The sequence below is a fragment of the Prinia subflava genome (genome assembly GCF_021018805.1).
Source record: "Prinia subflava isolate CZ2003 ecotype Zambia chromosome W unlocalized genomic scaffold, Cam_Psub_1.2 scaffold_22_NEW, whole genome shotgun sequence".
NCBI classification, from domain to species: Eukaryota; Metazoa; Chordata; class Aves; order Passeriformes; family Cisticolidae; genus Prinia; species Prinia subflava.
The window spans coordinates 7,237,038-7,255,381 of NW_026960606.1; the positions used below are offsets into that span (position 1 = coordinate 7,237,038).

At 43.9% G+C, this 18,344-nt stretch overlaps 1 protein-coding gene across 1 annotated transcript in view; it reads right to left on the bottom strand.

The window, feature by feature from the left end:
- The window catches only part of LOC134564874 (connector enhancer of kinase suppressor of ras 2-like), a 297,517-nt gene that overhangs the window by 67,161 nt on the left and 212,012 nt on the right, over positions 1-18,344 (bottom strand). The window contains exons 12-13 of the mRNA XM_063424148.1: positions 14,392-14,476; positions 12,938-13,193 (exon numbers count right to left, since the gene is read on the bottom strand). Of these exons, the coding sequence (XP_063280218.1) occupies positions 12,938-13,193; positions 14,392-14,476 (341 nt within the window). The remainder of the gene's footprint in view (positions 1-12,937; positions 13,194-14,391; positions 14,477-18,344) is intronic.

The window sequence follows — 18,344 nt, forward strand, 5'->3', positions numbered from 1 at the left end:
CTCAGAGAGCAGATGAATCTGCTTTCAAAATTATCATGCTGAGCTAAAAATAAAAGCAGCCTTTGAGGTTTTCATTCCACTCACCCTTGTTGAGGGGTGAGATAACAGAGACAGGAAATCACCCAATGTGATCTACATTCATGTACAGTTTGAGATACTCAAATTTGTGCTGAAATAAAACAAGAGGGCATGTGAGAAAATGAACTGAAGGCAGAGGAAAGGGATCCACTCGAATATGTATTTATGGGGTGATGATTAGTATTGTCAGCACATGGTGGGGAACAGGGGAGGCAGCGAAGGGAGAGGTCAGGAAAAACAGGTAATTCCTTCCCCTTCCTTTTCCTCACCATGGAACAGGTTACCTGTGGCCCTGCCCTGCCCAGGGCTGTTCTTTCTGCCATGAAATGCTCCTGTCCTCCAAAACCCCCTCCTTGTTCTCCTGCTGGGGAAGGGGGAAAGGACAGGGAGCAAGGCTGAGCCACTGAGTAGAGAGAAAAAATCAGAGGAGTCCCCAAAATGTTTCAACTGGATTCCTACACATTGATCCTTTCAGCAGCAGGACATGATATTTGTGTGATAAGGGAGACATTTCTATTTTGTGCATCTTCTGGAGGATAAATATTGCAATTATCATAACAATAATATCAGTTGTAACTACTATTTATTAACAAATGGCTGTTAAATTTGGCTTTAGACTCTATATGTATCTAAACTGGGTTTTTTTTGGTAGCCTGGCAAAACAATAAAAACAAGGCATAAATTCATTTGCTAAAATAATACAATGCAGTGCAACTTAGTTGTGTTGTGGTTCTCTGGAGTCAGAGGACTGCAGAATGTTTTACAAATGGCAATTTATCCATGAAGCCACAGCAGGTTAATGAATGCTTCATTTGCTGACTTGCATTGGTAGTTTGTAGTGGTTTGTTTGAAGACTGCATTATATCATCATTTAAATATGCTCTAATAGAGCAAAATTACTTGTGAAAACACTGCATATGTTTGGATAAAGGCAGCTGCATATTTGCTTTGTGCAAAGTGTCTTGATATAACTACAAATAAGGAATTCTAGGCCAACCAAGCAGCCTGAACTTTTGGAAGCAGCAGGAATGAGAAGCCCGTCTTGGGGTGGAATTTGCAAACACATCCATCCTAACCAGGCTGTTCCAAACAAAATCCCAGCTCCTCTCCTGAGCTTCTGCAAGGGGCTGGTTCTCCCAGAAATCAAGGACAACCTGAGTTCTGGGTTAACACTGGTTTAGTAAATTTTTTTTTTCTGGATCCAGGTCAGTTATGAAGTTCTTGATTACTGAATGAATGTGGAAACTTAAAGACTGATGACATTATTGTTAAAAAGAACCTTTCTTAACATTTTCTTTCCCTTTATTTTCCCTTATACTGTAAAACACCTTTTTAAAACACCTTTTCCCCCTTTGAGTTGTTTATAAATTATTGAAGAGTATACATTAGAGTCAGGTCTGAACAGAACTCTAAAGAAACACATTACTGGACTTTGCTACTCAAGGATCCACCTTTGAGTATGAGGGAGACATTTGTCAGATCAAGCCTTCATGTGCACAGTCCCAGTGAAAAATAATATTATTTTACAATCAGTACAACTGGGCAGACTCATTTTGAAGCCACAGAAGCCAGAAATACTTAAATTAGCTTCTCTGAGCAGCCAGAACCCACACAATCATCCTCAGAGTGATTTCTCAGCATAACTGCAAGGTAGGGAAAGAAGGTTTCCCATATTACAGATACTTAAATTAAAAGCAAAGATAGATTTTATTCAGCAATTCAGAAAGGAAAGCAAACTCTGAAGAAAGTAATGCTCATCCCTGACAGCACAGGTTTACATTGGTTTTGCACAGGTTTTAATTCTCAGCATGTACCATTAAAGTTTATATCATTTGTCAAGCTGCTTCTGCAGCTCCAGGAACAGTTAAAGAGCATTTCTATCACCCTTTGCTACAGGGATGAGTTACCAACTTCCTGGGATCAGGAGGAAGGGAATAAAAAGCAAGTTAAGCAAGTGCTGTGTAACAATGACTAACCGTAAAATACCATCATGCTTCAAATTATCTTTAAAATAAAAAAGTGACTCCTGGTCTAGCACTATCAATGAATGCCCTAAAGCAGCCATTATTTCTGTTTTACTGTGAAGGGAACATTGAAATGAAAGAATTTATCTTAAAAGTCATTAAAAATTAAGTATTTTCAACACACTGAATTCTAATTTACAGAAAAAAAATTAGAAATTCAAATCTTTTCTCCAGTTTTTTTAAAGTATGATACTACAAAGCAAAATATCCAATCATTTAGTAGATAATAGGCCCAGAACATTTATGACCAAGTAAAACCAGCTGAGAGATCATTATCTAATTGGAGAATTTATTGTGGTAACCAGCAAATTGAATTTCAGAGATTCAGAAAGTCATGTAAGTCTGAGGCAATAAAACCACAGAGTCGAACATTGTGTGGATTTCCAGACTGGATCTGGAATGAGAACTTCAATATTCTCTTTTTAGATGGAATCTGGTTGCCACAGAGCAAAATGGAACTGAGCAGCAGGATAGGTACAGTTTTCTATAACTTTTTGTAAAATCCTGAAGATTTTCCAAGGTTTTTTGTGTTTTGTTTTATGGTCAGAAATGCAAAGTGAAAAATTTCCCGGGTACATCTGGTCTACTGAGTTGGAGCCCTGTGTGATAAGTTAATTTCCTGCAGAATGAGAGCTGGTAATATAAAATAAAAGCACATTCAGGTTTTAACTCTATCCTTGTAAGCTCATATTTAGGCTCAGCCTGGTAAATTATATCACTTCAGAAGTGAAGCATTAGTAAACATAGAAAGTCATGTTCCAAGAGATACTCTGTGGCAGTGTGTTAATTTAATCGGTTAGGCTTTCTATACTTTTGTACTTGTTGGGTTCCCTGTACCCCACCCCTCGATTGTTCCTTTGTTTAACTCACATGACTCCGGCACCTGTCATGCGACACACGGTTAGCTGCCTGTCATTTCTCCCGCCTTTGTAAATCCCTCCTATTTTTCCCCTGATTAGTCCAAGTGATGTTCTATTACACCTGTATCCCCTGGCAACCTGCCCCGGTTGGCTGGCAGTGGCTGGCCACCCCCTTTGTCCCCCCTCCGAATCCTTTGGACAAAAACCCCCCGCACTCCTCTCCCCCCGAACAGTTTCGGGCTGAGGAGGTGTTTGCAATAAACCCTCTGTTCGTCTGAAATTGTTTCCTCCCGTCTTTCCACTGCCCGTCGAATCTCCATCGCTCGCATAAGCCTCTACCAGGCAAAGAACCCACAGGAGTCAGTATAGCTTGCGTTGCTCGCAGACTGACCCCCTACCACCCTGTCGCTGTGTCCGGGCCAGCGGCGACAGAGCCCGTTGGCTTTCTGTGAGCACACAGACGGAGGTGTGGCGCCCACCGTCCGGCACTGGAAAGGGGCTTTCAGCGCCTTTACGGAGCCCACGGGCAGGATTGGTGCGTCTCAGCAAGGAGCTGAGCTCACCTGAAATAATCCCTGGACGTCACATCGGCCCGGGTTGGAGCGCCCTCTGCGAGGGACCGCTCCCCGGGGAAGAGGAGGGCAGCCGTCTCCGCCGCGTCCCGAAGACGGTCCTTCTCCGGCGGTGGATCTTCTGGAGCAGCTTTGGAGCACCACGCCAGGGGTTCGTAAGTAAGCAGACCCCCCCTAGTCCGCGGGGCGGGTCAGTGGGGACGGCGTTCCCCTTTCTGGCAGCCTGTGGGGGACAGCCCCCCCTCGCTGAGGTCGCGCGGCCCCCGGGATTTTGGTTTTTTGGCCCCTGTCCTGGGCTCACTCCCCCTGGCGGTTTTCCGTTCCCTCGGTTGATTTAAAGCTTTTATTTTTGTGCGCGAGCGCAGGCTCGCGTGGCGAGGCTGCCGGCAGACGCGGGTTTTTCGCTGGCCAGCCAGTTTCGGTTTCGCCGCGTGCGCCGGCATTTTGCAGAGGCGGTCGGGCGCGTGAAACAGCGGTTTTAAAAAGCGCGCGGCGGCGGGTTTTTTTCGTTGCGCCTTTCGTTTGCTGGCTCCAGAAATTACGCAGGCAGAATGGGTGCTTCTCTGTCTGCTTCCCAGAAAGGAGTGTTTTACAGTTGCGTTGCATTGTTAGAAGCTAATAAAGTTAAGTTCTCTAAGGATTGTTTAAAAAAGCTGGTCCGATGGCTTTTCCTGCACTACCCGACGGCGTCCCCGCCGATGGTACACACCTCCCGGTTTTGGGAGCTGGCGGAAAAGAAACTGTTACAATTAGGTAACGCCGGGGAAAAGAACACACAGAAATTAGCCTTTTTAATTTTGCAATTAAAGACGGCAGCGACGAAAAAAGGAGTGCAGAAAAGCTCTCAGGAACCCCAGCTAGCCCCGGTTTCCCTTCAACCCAATCCCAGCCCCTCTGCCCCGAGAAAGGGAAATTTGAGGAAAGCGGCAACTCAGAGAGTTGTCCGCCCAGACTCTCCGAAAAATTCCCAGCCCCTGAGCCCCAGTAGCCTGGGACAGACTGCTGGGGACCCCTCGGAAAGCTCTGGCCAAGCTGACCGAGGACCTTTCCTTCCCCCTGCTTCCCCGAATTGCAAACCCAAGGTTCAGTTTAACTTAAATGCGTCACACTGGCCACAAAATGGCGGCAGTGACCCACCTAATGGCGCCCACTCCTCCACGTGGCCGCCACCCTTCCCCCATCCCCTGAACCCCTTTCTTTCCTCCAACCCCTTCCTTCCCTCAGCTCCTCCCTCCGCCCCTCCCATAGCCCCTCCCCGGACCCCTCCCGCCTCCCCCAAGGTCCCGCCCACTCGCCCTGCCCCTCGACACGCCCCTGAGGCGGGGCCGAGTCCCTATCCCCGCCCTGGAAGGACGCCATCTTGCCAGCAATTTTCCCACGCCCTCATTTCCGTTGGGAACCGGAAGAAATGAGCGAGGGTGAGCCAGAGGTCACTCTCTCTGCTGCGCCTGTCACCTACCGCAGAACACGTGGTGGTGACACACCAAAACCCAATTGGCATGCTTTTTCCCCAAGCATCATTCGGGATTTATGCAAGGCGCACAAGGAATATGGCAGGGAGAGTCCCTACTTCCGTGGCCTCCTCACTGCTGATCTCGCAGGTGTCCATGTTGTTCCAGCAGACCTCCGGCAGCTTTTCTCTTGCCTGATGAATGGCACAGAGTTTAAGCTCTGGGACGCAGCATTTAAACCGGCCCTGCGAGAAGCAATGCCTCAGTTGCCCTTTCCAGCCATCGATGAAGAGGGCAATGCCCTCTCTCTTGAGTTGCTTGCTGGTGAAGGTTCCTATGTTTCCCCTGAGTCCCAGGCAGCCCTAATACCCTCAGCAGTCCTTTCAATTATAAAAAATATAGCCTGCAAGGCTTTCTTTTGTTTGCAGCCAGACGCACCATCACCACCCTATACCACCATTAGGCAGGGACCTTCTGAATCATTTGTTGCCTTTGTAAAGCGGCTCACCAGAGCAGTGGAAGTTCAAGTCAAAACAGAAAGTGCACGGGAAGGTATTATAGGGGAGCTTGTTTTCGTTAATGCTAACGACCTGTGTAAACAGGCAATTTTGAGTCTTCCCCTAGATCCGCCCCGCACTCTCCACTCAATGCTCCAGGTGTGCCAGATGAAGGTGCCCTTCCTTGCCCGGAGGAACCCACCACCCTCCCAGGCAACCTTTCCGCCCAAGGCTGTGCGTGCTGCAGAATCATCCCAACAGCCTCGACATCGTCCGCCTCGGCGGCGACCCTCCTTCGGCAATCGCCCTGGTCGCTGCTTCTTCTGCAAGGAGGAAGGACACTGGACTGCCAACTGCCCTAAGAAACCTTCACTACAGCGGACTCAAAATACATCTCCAGGAACACCGGTGCCTTCCCAGGCACAGCAAAAAAACTGAAAGGGGAGCGCGGGTCGACCCAGCGCGACGACCCCAATCGGGTGGACCGGGCAGGGAACTCCAAAGGGGGTCTCTCCAACCTGGGATGCCTTCCCCAACCATGCTGCCACGAAATTGGAATCTGGCTGTAATTGACATAAAAGATTGCTTTTTCCAAATTCCTCTACACCCGGACGATGCCCCGCGTTTCGCCTTCTCGGTTCCTTCCATCAACCGAGCGGCCCCAAGGAAGAGGTACCACTGGAGGGTGCTCCTGCAAGGGTTGAAAGCCTCCCCAGTGATGTGTCAGCAGTACGTCTCTTCCTTGCTGTCCCCTGTGCGCGCAGCCACGGAGGGGGTTGTCATCCACCACTATATGGATGACATCCTCGTTTGCGCGCCGACCGAAGATGAACTTACGCAAGCGCTTGACCTTGTAGCCAATTCGTTAGTTGCTGCAGGGTTCGAGCTGCAAAAGGATAAGATCCAAAGGATGCCACCCTGGAAGTACCTGGGCCTGGAGATTGGTAAGAGGACCATTGTGCCTCAAAAATTGGAAATTCGGACAAATGTCCGTACCCTTGCGGACGCCCATCAGCTTTGCGGTGCCTTGAATTGGGTAAGGCCCTGGCTAGGTCTGACCACCGAGGATCAAGCCCCTCTTTTCAATTTATTGAAAGGGGGAGGGGAGCTCAGTTCTCCTAGGGTGCTTACCACAGAGGCAAAAGCAGCTTTGGAGAAGGTCAAGCAGGCAATGACATCGCGACAGGCACACAGATGCAATCCCGAGCTTCCCTTTCGGTTCATCATTCTGGGTAAGCTGCCACATCTACATGGGATCATTTTTCAATGGGACACAGGTGCAAAAACATCAGCACACAGCACCAAGGGCCAAGGCAGAAAGGACCCTCTTCTTATTATAGAGTGGGTCTTTCTCAGCCACCATCGGCCCAAAAGAATGACACAGCCACAAGAGCTTATGGCTGAGCTCATCCGCAAAGCAAGAACACGGATGAAAGATTTGGCAGGGTGCGACTTTGAATGTATTCACATGCCAATTGGATTGTCAACAGGCCAAATGACCAAACCCATGTTGGAACACCTGCTTCAGGAAAATGAAGCACTTGAATTCGCTCTAGTTTCCTTTACGGGCCAAATTTCAATTCATCGGCCGGCCCACAAATTATTTAATTCGGACGTAACATTTAAATTGGCTTTAAAGAGTGTCCAGAGCAGGAGACCTCTCGATGCGATGACAGTTTTTACTAACGCGTCCAGGAGTTCTCACAAGTCAGTGATGACTTGGGAGGACCCTGAAACTCGGCAGTGGGAGGCAGATATTAAAGTAGTTGAGGGTTCACCTCAAATAGCCGAGTTGGCCGCTGTCGTCAGAGCACTTGAGAGATTCTCTGGACCTCTCAATATTGTAACCGACTCCGCATACGTAGCGGGGGTGGTATCTAGAGCAGATCAGGCAATTTTACAAGAGGTGTCCAACACAGCTCTGTATGAGCAGCTCTCGAAATTGGTCAAACTTGTCTCCCACCGAGAGCAACCGTTTTATGTGATGCATACCAGGTCGCATACCGAATTGCCTGGGTTTATTGCTGAGGGTAACAGGAGGGCTGACGCTCTTGCTGCCCCTGTAGCGATAGCCCCGTTGCCTGACGTTTTTGAGCAGGCCAAGCTCAGCCATCAGCTGTTCCATCAGAACGCGCCTAGCTTAGCTAGACATTTTAACCTCACACGTCAACAAGCTAAGGCGATTGTTGGCTAGTGTCCTTCATGCCAGTCCCACGCTGTGCCTACCCTGCATGCCGGGGTCAACCCTCGCGGGTTGGAGAGCTGTGAACTCTTGCAGACAGATGTCACCCACATTCCATCATTTGGGAGACTGAAGTACGTTCACGTCTCCGTCGATACCTTCTCTGGCGCTGTCTATGCCTCTGCGCACGCAGGTGAGAGGGCCCAACATGTTATCCAACACTTTGTTCAGGCCTTCTCATTCATGGGCATCCCCAAGGGGATCAAAACAGACAACGGCCCTGCGTACAAGTCCAAGGAATTTGCTGGCTTCCTGCAGCAATGGGGAGTGGAGCACAAGACAGGCATCCCCCACTCCCCCACAGGCCAAGCAATCGTAGAGAGGACCCACCAAGAGATCAAGAGGGTCCTTAAACAACAGCAACAGATATTAAAGGTGGAACCGCCGGCAATCAGATTGGCCCGAGCCCTTTATGTCATCAATTTTCTAAATTGTTCCTTTGAAAATCCCAATCCGCCCATTACCATACACTTTGGGTGCAACAAGGAGTGGCAGTTCGATCCCAAGCCCCCAGTGCTGGTGAGATCACCTGAGTCAGGGAAGGTGGAGGGTCCATTTGACCTGGTGATGTGGGGGCGTGGGTACGCCTGTGTCCTCACGCCTACCGGGATCAAATGGATACCTGCCAAGTGGGTAAAACCATTCATTAAAAGGAAGAGGGAGCGTGACGACAGCGTCCCGCAGGTGGCTTCAGCGGCATTCCACCGTCGAAGGCGAGTCTCCTCCAGACCCTCTCTTCCCATCCTGTGCGAATGGGACCATGACCTGTCCTTTACCTATTTCTGTGACCCAAATTAATAATTTTTGGCCCCCCAGTTTTGTTTTTCAGACCCGGACCCAAGATGCTAAGCCTCCCGACCGTGCTCTTTCTGACCAAGCTGCTAACATTCACCCAAGCTTGGACCGTCCCACAGTCGCGAGCCAATGTGTGGGCTCTGCTCGCAGAATCTATGGGACAGGATAACATCTGTCTCAATCAAGCATCAGCCTCAGACCCGATGTCCACATGCCTCATGGGGATTCCCTTTAGACAGTGGGAAATGCCTGAAAGACTTCTCCATTGTGCCCACTGCATCAGTAAGACCCCCCAATTTAATCCTTTTATTGGCTGGAAGAATTTTGTGCTTTCCCTGCCAGATATGAAAGAGGAACCCCGAGAGCTGCGGCTCCTTGGAGCAACTACAGCTCCCGCCTGCATTCGTATTACCAATTCGGCCGACGCTTTAGACAACCGCACCAAGCACGCTTTTCAATCTAAAGTCCTAGACAGAGCCCACTCGTGGTGCAAGAAGTTGGCCAAGGGAGTTCTTCCCCCTCAAATTCACAACCACCCCAAAAAGTTACCCGAGGGAGTCTTTCTGATCTGCAGAGATCGGGCTTGGGCAGGTATCCCCTCTCGTCTTTCTGGAGGTCCGTGCACCCTAGGAAAGGTAGGGCTGTTCACACCCAACAAGATGCAAATTACGGATTGGAAAGAAAAGCAAAAGAAACAAAGTGGTGCACATGGATTGGCAGTTTCCAAAAGAGACCTTAGAAAATTAGACCCGGATTGCGATTCAGAAATTATTCATTGGAACAAAACTAAAGAGGTTGCAATCACAAATTTTGCCCCATGGGTCTCCTTTGCTAAGGCCATGGGGGAATTGGGACATTTAAAATGTTGGGTGGCGAAACAAGCAAATTTAACCTCCAAAACCCTATTCAACCTCCTGGAGGACGAAGAAATAATGAGGCAAGCTTCCCTCCAAAATCTGGCAGCCATAGACTACATCATACTTCTCCACGATCACACGTATGAGGAGTTTGAGGGTCTATGTTGTTTTAATCTGTCGACTCGGGCTGAGAGCACTCGAAAACTCATTGTACAGATGCAAAATATGATCAGTGACATCAAAAGAGAGACAGGTGATTGGATGAGCAACATTTTTAAAGGTTGGGGTTTATCTGGATGGGCCGGGTCCATTTTAAAAGCATGTCTGTTGATTTTGTTTATTATTTTAATTGTTTGTCTTGCTTTCGGACTAATCAGGAGATCGTTAATTAAGTAAGTTTTAAGTTCCACATCTACCCCCTCTCCGGCTGCTGCTCGGGTCGCCAAGGCCACGGCTCCTGAAGACGAGTTGAAGGAGCTTGAAAAGGAGCTTGAAGAAGAAAGTGACGGTGAAAGCCTCGCAGACGATTAGTGGCCAGCTCAACAACCTCGATTCGCCAAATGTTACCTGGACTCTGAGCATCTGCCGGACCCCCCTCACTTCTGTTCTTTTAGTAAAAAGAAAACGGGGAGATGTGGCAGTGTGTTAATTTAATCGGTTAGGCTTTCTATACTTTTGTACTTGTTGGGTTCCCTGTACCCCACCCCTCGATTGTTCCTTTGTTTAACTTACATGACTCCGGCACCTGTCATGCGACACACGGTTAGCTGCCTGTCATTTCTCCCGCCTTTGTAAATCCCTCCTATTTTTCCCCTGATTAGTCCAAGTGATGTTCTATTACACCTGTATCCCCTGACAACCTGCCCCGGTTGGCTGGCAGTGGCTGGCCACCCCCTTTGTCCCCCCTCCGAATCCTTCGGACAAAAACCCCCCGCACCCCTCTCCCCCCGAGCAGTTTCGGGCTGAGGAGGTGTTTGCAATAAACCCTCTGTTCGTCTGAAATTGTTTCCTCCTTTCTTTCCACTGCCCGTCGAATCTCCATCGCTCGCATAAGCCTCTACCAGGCAAAGAACCCACAGGAGTCAGTACAGCTTGCGTTGCTCGCAGACTGACCCCCTACCACCCTGTCGCTGTGTCCGGGCCAGCGGCGACAGAGCCCGTTGGCTTTCTGTGAGCACACCGACGGAATACTCTATTAATTAATAATTATTTATAACAGCCTTGCTAATTGTAATTTACTCTTGCTTAGGTTCTGTGACATTGAATATCAATTAAATTAAAGTTATAAATATATCATGGAAGGGGGCAGTGTTTCTTGACAGGAATATTTTACTGCAACATGGCTTCACGCATCATTTTATATCCTGGGCATGCTGCCAGTATTGCATTACCTAAATATCCATTTTATATAGGAACTCTGCATCCTCCCAGCAACTTATGAAATCAGGGTAATTGTTTAATTTTAGGTTCCAAATCAACATTCCTTCCAAAGTATTAATCTAGTGGTGAATCTCTGCAATTACCAATTTTGCAAAACTTCTTACGTCTGGTAATTTAAACTGCTATTAAGTAAGTGCCTTTTTGTATTTTTTGATACATATTTATGTAAGTGCTTAGAAAATTAAGCAATGGCTAAGTGATGCTCGATTCCTCTTTCCATCAAGCCATCCTTGTTTGATTACAAAATATTATCACCTTCCCTTCACTGATGATGAAAATCCTACTTATCATCTCCATTTCCCAAAGCATTTATCTGGGCTGAAATTTTGATCTCTATCCAGAGGTTGTACTGGGCATGTGTTAAGGGGAGAGGATTTCATGGAAATGTGATTCCAACAGTTCTGCACTTTTGCCTTCCACGGAAAAACACAGAGCCAAAGAAAGAAAAAAAATGCTAAACCAGTTTTGTCAGCTTTTCTAATACAAATGTAGCAAAAGCTGTTTTAAGATGATTTGGTCTCATTATCCAAAAAAGGTTCACATATCAAAATGCTTATGAAAATCCTGGTAACACCTTTAGATATTAAGGAAATGAGCTGACCTACTTAAAACTCAAATTTATATCTAAGAACACTACTCTCTGTTACTTTCCCTTTTTGCTATCAAGCTGCTATGAAATGTTCTTTGATATTTCACATTTTTGTTCTGGGTAGCTCTCTTTCAAGATAAATATGCCCATTTTTTCGCTTGCCTTTTCAGAATTCTTTCAGTATTCCAAGTGGGAAGATGTTAATGTGAATGATTCTGTGCTGCCAAGAACCCACAAAATCTGTGTCAGCAACTCTGTGTATTTGTCGACTCAGTTCCTCTTGTATATTTATAAGGCAGTTGACAAAGTGCCTCAGATATACTGATTCCTGTGATTATCTCCTGAAGGACTGCAAAGGTCTCTTTTAATGCTGCTCCAAAAATTTATGGTGGCAAAAGAATTAATACTGCTCTGTCAGTCCATGAATAATCATTGTACCTGTGCCATCCTCTGTAATCACTGCACACAAAGCAGAGTTTGTGAACAGAGACTGCACTGACTTTTAGGGTGGACTGACCACTTCATGTTGTCTCTTCCAGGATAACTCCTGTTTTCCAGTTTCCTGCTTTTCCTTCAGACCCTTTAGAGTTGACATTTTATGTCATTCGGGTATTTTTAAATATTTACTTTATCATCATACAATATCATACTGCTAATTTATCATGTCTGTTCAATTAGTTGCGTGATGGTATGGAAATCATGCAAGAGAATACAACTTCAGTCCTGAAATCAAGGGTGGAATTTGCATCTTACCCTTTATGACCCATTTCCCTCTCTTCACAACTCAGGTGAGCCAACAGATCATTAACAGAATTCCAAAAACTGAATAAAACCAGCTAATTCACCTACCAAGTTATTAAATATTGTTGGGGTTTGTTGCAGGGTTGTATAATAATTTTCTCATTCATCCTAATAAATTGCCTGATGATTTTCTCTCCAGGTTTGAAATCCTTTGCTTTAACTTTGTGATACTGATAATCTGATAATCTCTGTCAGAGAGACTTAAATCCACAATTTCAATAAACGAATTTAAATAAACAGTAACTCCATTAAACTCATCTGTTTTTACAAGACACTGTAATCAAAGTGGAAACACAAAAGCTTATAAATTAATGTATAATAAATTGTTATCAGACGCTGAGTGCAGGATCCCTATGAACCTTCAAAGATAATACAGTTAAATTAAACTAAACTCAGTGAGACTGAGTAATTATGAGCACGATTTCATTAAAGCATCTGACAGGAAATTATTCTTGCCTTGCGTTTTGCTGTTCTGTCCTGACTTTTAAGAGAAAGCTGTCATGATACTGACATCGAAAAAATTACTGTCATGAGAAATTTGTCATGACACCATCACTGAGCAACCTTTCTCAGACTATGAAACACAGCATGAAAACATGAAGTATAAGACTGTGTCTTTATGCCTGGATCAATCCTAAGAGAACACTGGAATGCTTGGATCAGTCCTAAGAGGAGAACACTGGAGTGTTTTCCAGGTGGCTCGTGCAGGGAGGTGTTTGTTGGGCACTCACATAGTAAAGTGGAACCGTGTTGTTCTCTGCCAGGGAGAAGTTGAGCACGTCCTGTTGCCCTGGCTCCAGCCTGACGTTCATGGTGGAGGCCAGCACGGAGGGGCTGATGGTGTAGCTGGAGTTCCCTGGGGGCTTGCTCTTTTTCCTGGACCTCCGGCCCGTGTCCTGTTTGTTGCCCCTCTGCGTCAGAGGCTCCTCCTGGATCACCAGGATCTTGTCGTCGCTCAGGTACCGCCTCAGCAAATTCTCAGAGTCCGTGGTTGGAGACGAAGGAAGGCAAAAAAGAAACATTAGGAAGAGGAAACAAGCAGAGAACCATTTTGGCTGGCCAGAGACCATCACTCGGTCCTGTTAAATTGGAAAAAGTCATGTGAATGTCCTAGGAATTGTGGGAGCTCTCCCTGGACTCTGTTCCACATTTACTGACACCATGTGGGGTGAAAGGGAATGGACACAGAAAATATTACTGGATTGTATCATGCAGGGAGCATTTCTAGGACCATTGCAGACACCAGGATTCTAATTTCAGGGAATTTGACAAGCTGGAATAATGGTTTTATTAAGGAGATGTGCAGCATACTTGGGCACAGTTTCAAAATGGGAGCTGGCCAGGCAACAAGTCTGTTACTGTCTGTAACAGTGAAATATGAGCTAAACATACATTAGCATATTTGGAATAAATCAGAAAAGGCTTGTGCCTTAAATGAAATTTATTTTCTCTTGGAATGGAAGTTTACTGAAAAAGGTAGTTTAAAATCCTATGTTGATCTTCAGTAATATCATTCAATTTTTGTTCACATTTTTAGGAGTCAAGTTGAACTCCTCTCAGCTTCCAGACCATGCCTAAAAGATTCTAAAAAAACTAGTATTCAAGAATCTTCAACAATCAGTGTCACAATAAATATGGTTGTATATTTGAAGAATATTCTTTTGAATTATATGATTTCTTTTTGCCAGAGGAAATAAAGGAAAAAAGAAACTGTGCAATCACTTTTGTTTCTTGCAAAGTTCATAATTCCCACTGGGATCAATGGAAGTTTATGTGATTAGAACTGCTGATCTGAACACTGACAGTACAATTGCTGATTTCTGTTCCAAATTTTAATTCATATTGATCAAAACATTCTCAGAGGATGCTACCTTACATCTGTAACATCACTTACTGTTTTCTAGAGCTGTGCAGATTTATATCTGATTGCTTTGAACACATATCTGAGTCTTCGAAGTACTTTTTCCCTTGATGTTTATGTTTCTTTATACTAGAATTAAATTCCTCCTACTAATACAAATTTTTTATTTTCAGAAATAGAAACAGAAAAGCACAGACACTAAACAGGCTCTTTTATATCCTCTGTGACACTCAAAAAAAGGAGATTTTTTTTTCCTGGGATGGTCCTTAAGCAACAAAGAAAAAACATCTTGGAGAACAGCAGAGAAAAAAAAAATACTCACCTCTGGTTCCCCTCTTGTACATGCCCTGTTCTTTGGACTCCCCTATCCAGCTGTACTCAGTAGGCATTGAAACCAGCCTCAAATCTCCTGGAAACAAGGCAAGGAAAACCAATATAATTTTTGAAGCTGAGGAATGGAAGGCTGTAGGGTCAGTGATGTCCATAAATTCCAGGTGTGATACAACCCCTCAGAGTAGTCCATTATTTGAGTTGTGGCCTTCAGGATCAGTGAAACATCCCAGAGCCTCCTCTTCATCACCCCATCCTCAAGGGGTGGGGTCATCATCCCCATCACCCCACCATCAACTTTGGTGAAACTCCTTGTAAATGTAAAGCAGATTACAAATTTATTTGAAAACTCTGCTCTGTAAAAACTTGCTCACTCATTAAACAGGTGTTGGGAATAAAGAGACAAATAGATTTTAAGTGGATGAAAAAGCTGTAGGAAAAGTAGAGAGAGAATTAATACAGATACAACAACACAGAACTGTCAGGGAAACATAAAACCCCCCTGATGTGGGAAATCACAGGGTGAGAAACAAAGCGATCTCATTTCAAGAAACAATAATTTCCACTGGCTCAGAAGGAAAACCTGGAGCAGAGTTTGGTGACAACAACCAGCAAAGAAGATTCAGCCATTGGGGTTTTAATCAATGGGATTTCATGGCACTGTGGCAGTGAGATCCTGATGTGCCCAAGCCATTCCCTACTTGAGCATCAGAACAGGGATGGCAGGGCACCAAACCAGGAACAGCCCCAGATCTCCTGAAAATTGGAGGGATGATATTTGGAGTACTTAGATTTTCCCATATTACATTTTTGTGCACACCAAGAAATTTAGTGTATAAATAATCTTATGGAAAAATACATAGTTGCATTATCTGCCTCACAGCTGAGACTAACTACAAATGTAGGATTCAACTCCTAATCCTTAGAAGAACAATATCAATTAAGAAAAAACCCTCAATAAATAAGAAAAGAATAATCACTAATATAAAAAGATAGAGAAACAAGTTTATAAATTAAAAAAGAAAATAGGAAGGCACATAACAAGTCAAGATCAACATAACCAAACTGAGCAGTTTTTCTTGTAAAGAAAGAACTGAAGCTCTGAAATTATTTATACACAAATACTGATACCACAGCACTACAGACATCAAAAATAGAAACTTAGGTCAGGAATCACACAAGGCAAATGAACGAGTGATTTTGTAAACTGCTTGTTTCACTCTCAAGTCCTTTCCTAATGAAAAGTAACCTATAAATTTATTGGGAGGGCCTCAATACTTCCAAGGGTCTAGCCTTGCAGAGAAATGGCTTAATAAATAGTGAGATGGCTTCTCTGGACATGCTTTGTAAAATAAAAGGTTTTAATAATGACAAAAATAATAAACATTATAAAACAAAGAAATACAAGCTGAACACAGTGTAGAAAACACTCTTACACTGGCTAAGGCATTCCAAAAAAGCCTCGAGCACCTCTGTGCTGTCTCTTTAGTACTTGATTGTTTAGATGGGCTATTTGGCACCTTGCCCAATGAACTTGGCAACAGGCTTTGAGATGCACTTCTAAAGCCCAATCAGTGCCTCTGTGCTGGTACTGAGCCAATTACAATGAGCAGGTGTTATTATTTTCAGACGGCACAGAAATAACAACATGACTCTCCATGATGATAGAAATGAGAGCAAACTTTGTTCTTCTAAATTCTACTTTTATAGAGTAGTTTGGTACAAAGAACATGATTGGTTATTCAGCATCTACACCCTTTTGTAAACATTTCTTTCCAGTAAACATGTTGGAAAAACACCACCTGCGGATGGTTTCTCACTTCCCAAGGTTTGTTTGAATTCCTCCTTAAGATTTTTCAGGCTAACATGAGAAAGTTGCTGGCCTGCCTTTCACACAGACACTGGCATAGCCTGAAGCCGAAATTCAGACCAATGTCAGGCCCACAAGCAGGATATAGAAAATTCTAGTTTAACTTCCTTATATGTTTCAAGGTAAGCTGAAACTCTTTCTCTTATGTAGAAACACCTGTGTGGGTGTAAGAATGCACTGCTACATCTCACCCTGTAAAAATCATATTAAAAAAGAAAAAAAAAAAGAAAAATAATTACTTTGAAAAAATTCTCACTTTTGTTGATAATTATGATTGTGTTAATAACTAATTGTTACTTAATAATTCGGTTCTATAGTTAAACTAAAGTTTTATGGATTAAATAACTTTAATTTTGGTACCTTCCTCTTTTTTAGCTAATATTTCAATTATTAATATTTAAAATTAATATTTAGTCTCTAATTACTTATTAATTTTATTTTACTTTTTGTTATGGGAGATTTTTTCAAGTGAACTATATTTTCTTTTGTACTGGGTTTGGGCTAATGAAACTTGTAACTCTTTACATACAGTTTAAGAACAAGATAATAACATTAATATGATAGTAATAACTTACAAAACTTTCTTAGTACAAAGAATACTCTTTAACTAGTATAAACTTTACAAAGACTCAGTCTTTGCTTTGAAAATGTTCTAATGTCTATACTGCTGTGTTGTGTCAGTGTAGAAGGTTTTTTGGAGACATGGTCTGTTGTCACTGTTTTTTTGCAAGTTCTTCTTCAGATGTGCTCTGCTCTTCTTTCTTTCTTTTGTAGCTGTGACTCGACTTCTTTTGCAGGAACTTTCTTAGAGTCTGTACCTGTGGAGACAAACAAAACTTCTCTCCCTACCATAAAGGACAGGCTCTAAAATTTGTCTTGTTTTCAGAATTTTTATGAAGATTAGAGATTAAAAAACATATATATAGCTTTGTTCAACTGTTCTATAATAGAAAGCACTCTACACACTCTCCCATTTTTATCTTTCAAAGAGCATTCTTAGCTATTTGTGTGCTTTTTTTAACAATAGATTGGCTTTTGAATTAGTTATAATATGTGGAAAATTTGATATTTTGAAAAACTTGTGTAATTTTAAGAACTGTACATTTAGGAATGAGAAATGTTTACAAGAGATGTTTTAATTGTCTTTTTTGGTCCTTTTCTCTTTTATGTGTTGAGGCAGAACATACTTTTAAAAGTGTGTGGTTAGACAAGTGAATTTGTTTGAATTGTTTTAATGTTTGATATTGCATGATACTTATTTGTTTTTAATTTTGGGGGTTATCTTTTGTTGCTATTGATGGCATAGTTAGTGTTTGGTAGTTTGGGCATGGTTGTACAATTGTCTTAATTTGATTTTGAGATATATGAGACTTTTTACAAGAGCTGATGTATTTTAATGACAGATGCATGGTTAAAAGTTTATTACAGTGCTATTTGCTATAAAACTTAGGAATCTAGTGTTTGCTTTACCATGTGACACAATACAGTTGCTGTTGAGAAAAAAAGGAAAAAGATTAGTATTTTTATGTGGTGGTGTGGAATTAAGTTCATAATAAGTTTGTTAGGTTTGTACAGGTTGACTGTACAATGGTATGTTCCTTGTACCCCATTTTCCCCTGTTGGTATTATCCTGCAATTCCCCAAAGTCATATAGCTCTTCAGTTATTTGTCAGTCTTTCCTCATAGTCTGTGTAAACCCCTCCCTGTTGTCCCTAATTGGTTTCTGTAATGTCACCCCATGTTCGTACCACCTCTTTAGTTGAAGCCCATTGGTTGTAACCTCCTTACCACACCCCATGACACTGCTGTATAAAATGGCAGGTCAGAAGAGCCTAGGGGGCATAGTCTGAAGATCTGGCAGGTGGTAAGGAGGTCCAGTGGGACCCCCAAATAAATCTGTCGTTTTACTGGACTGGCTCCTCCCTTCTTCTTCTCCGTCGTTGTCAGCATTCTCCACCGCCTCACACAGCCTCTCAGGACAAGAACTCACAGCGATCAGCAGGCTTGTGTGACTTGCCTGGCTGTACCCTTTAGCCTGCTGCGGTGCCTGAGCTAGCCTAGGCAGGCAGAGACTGAG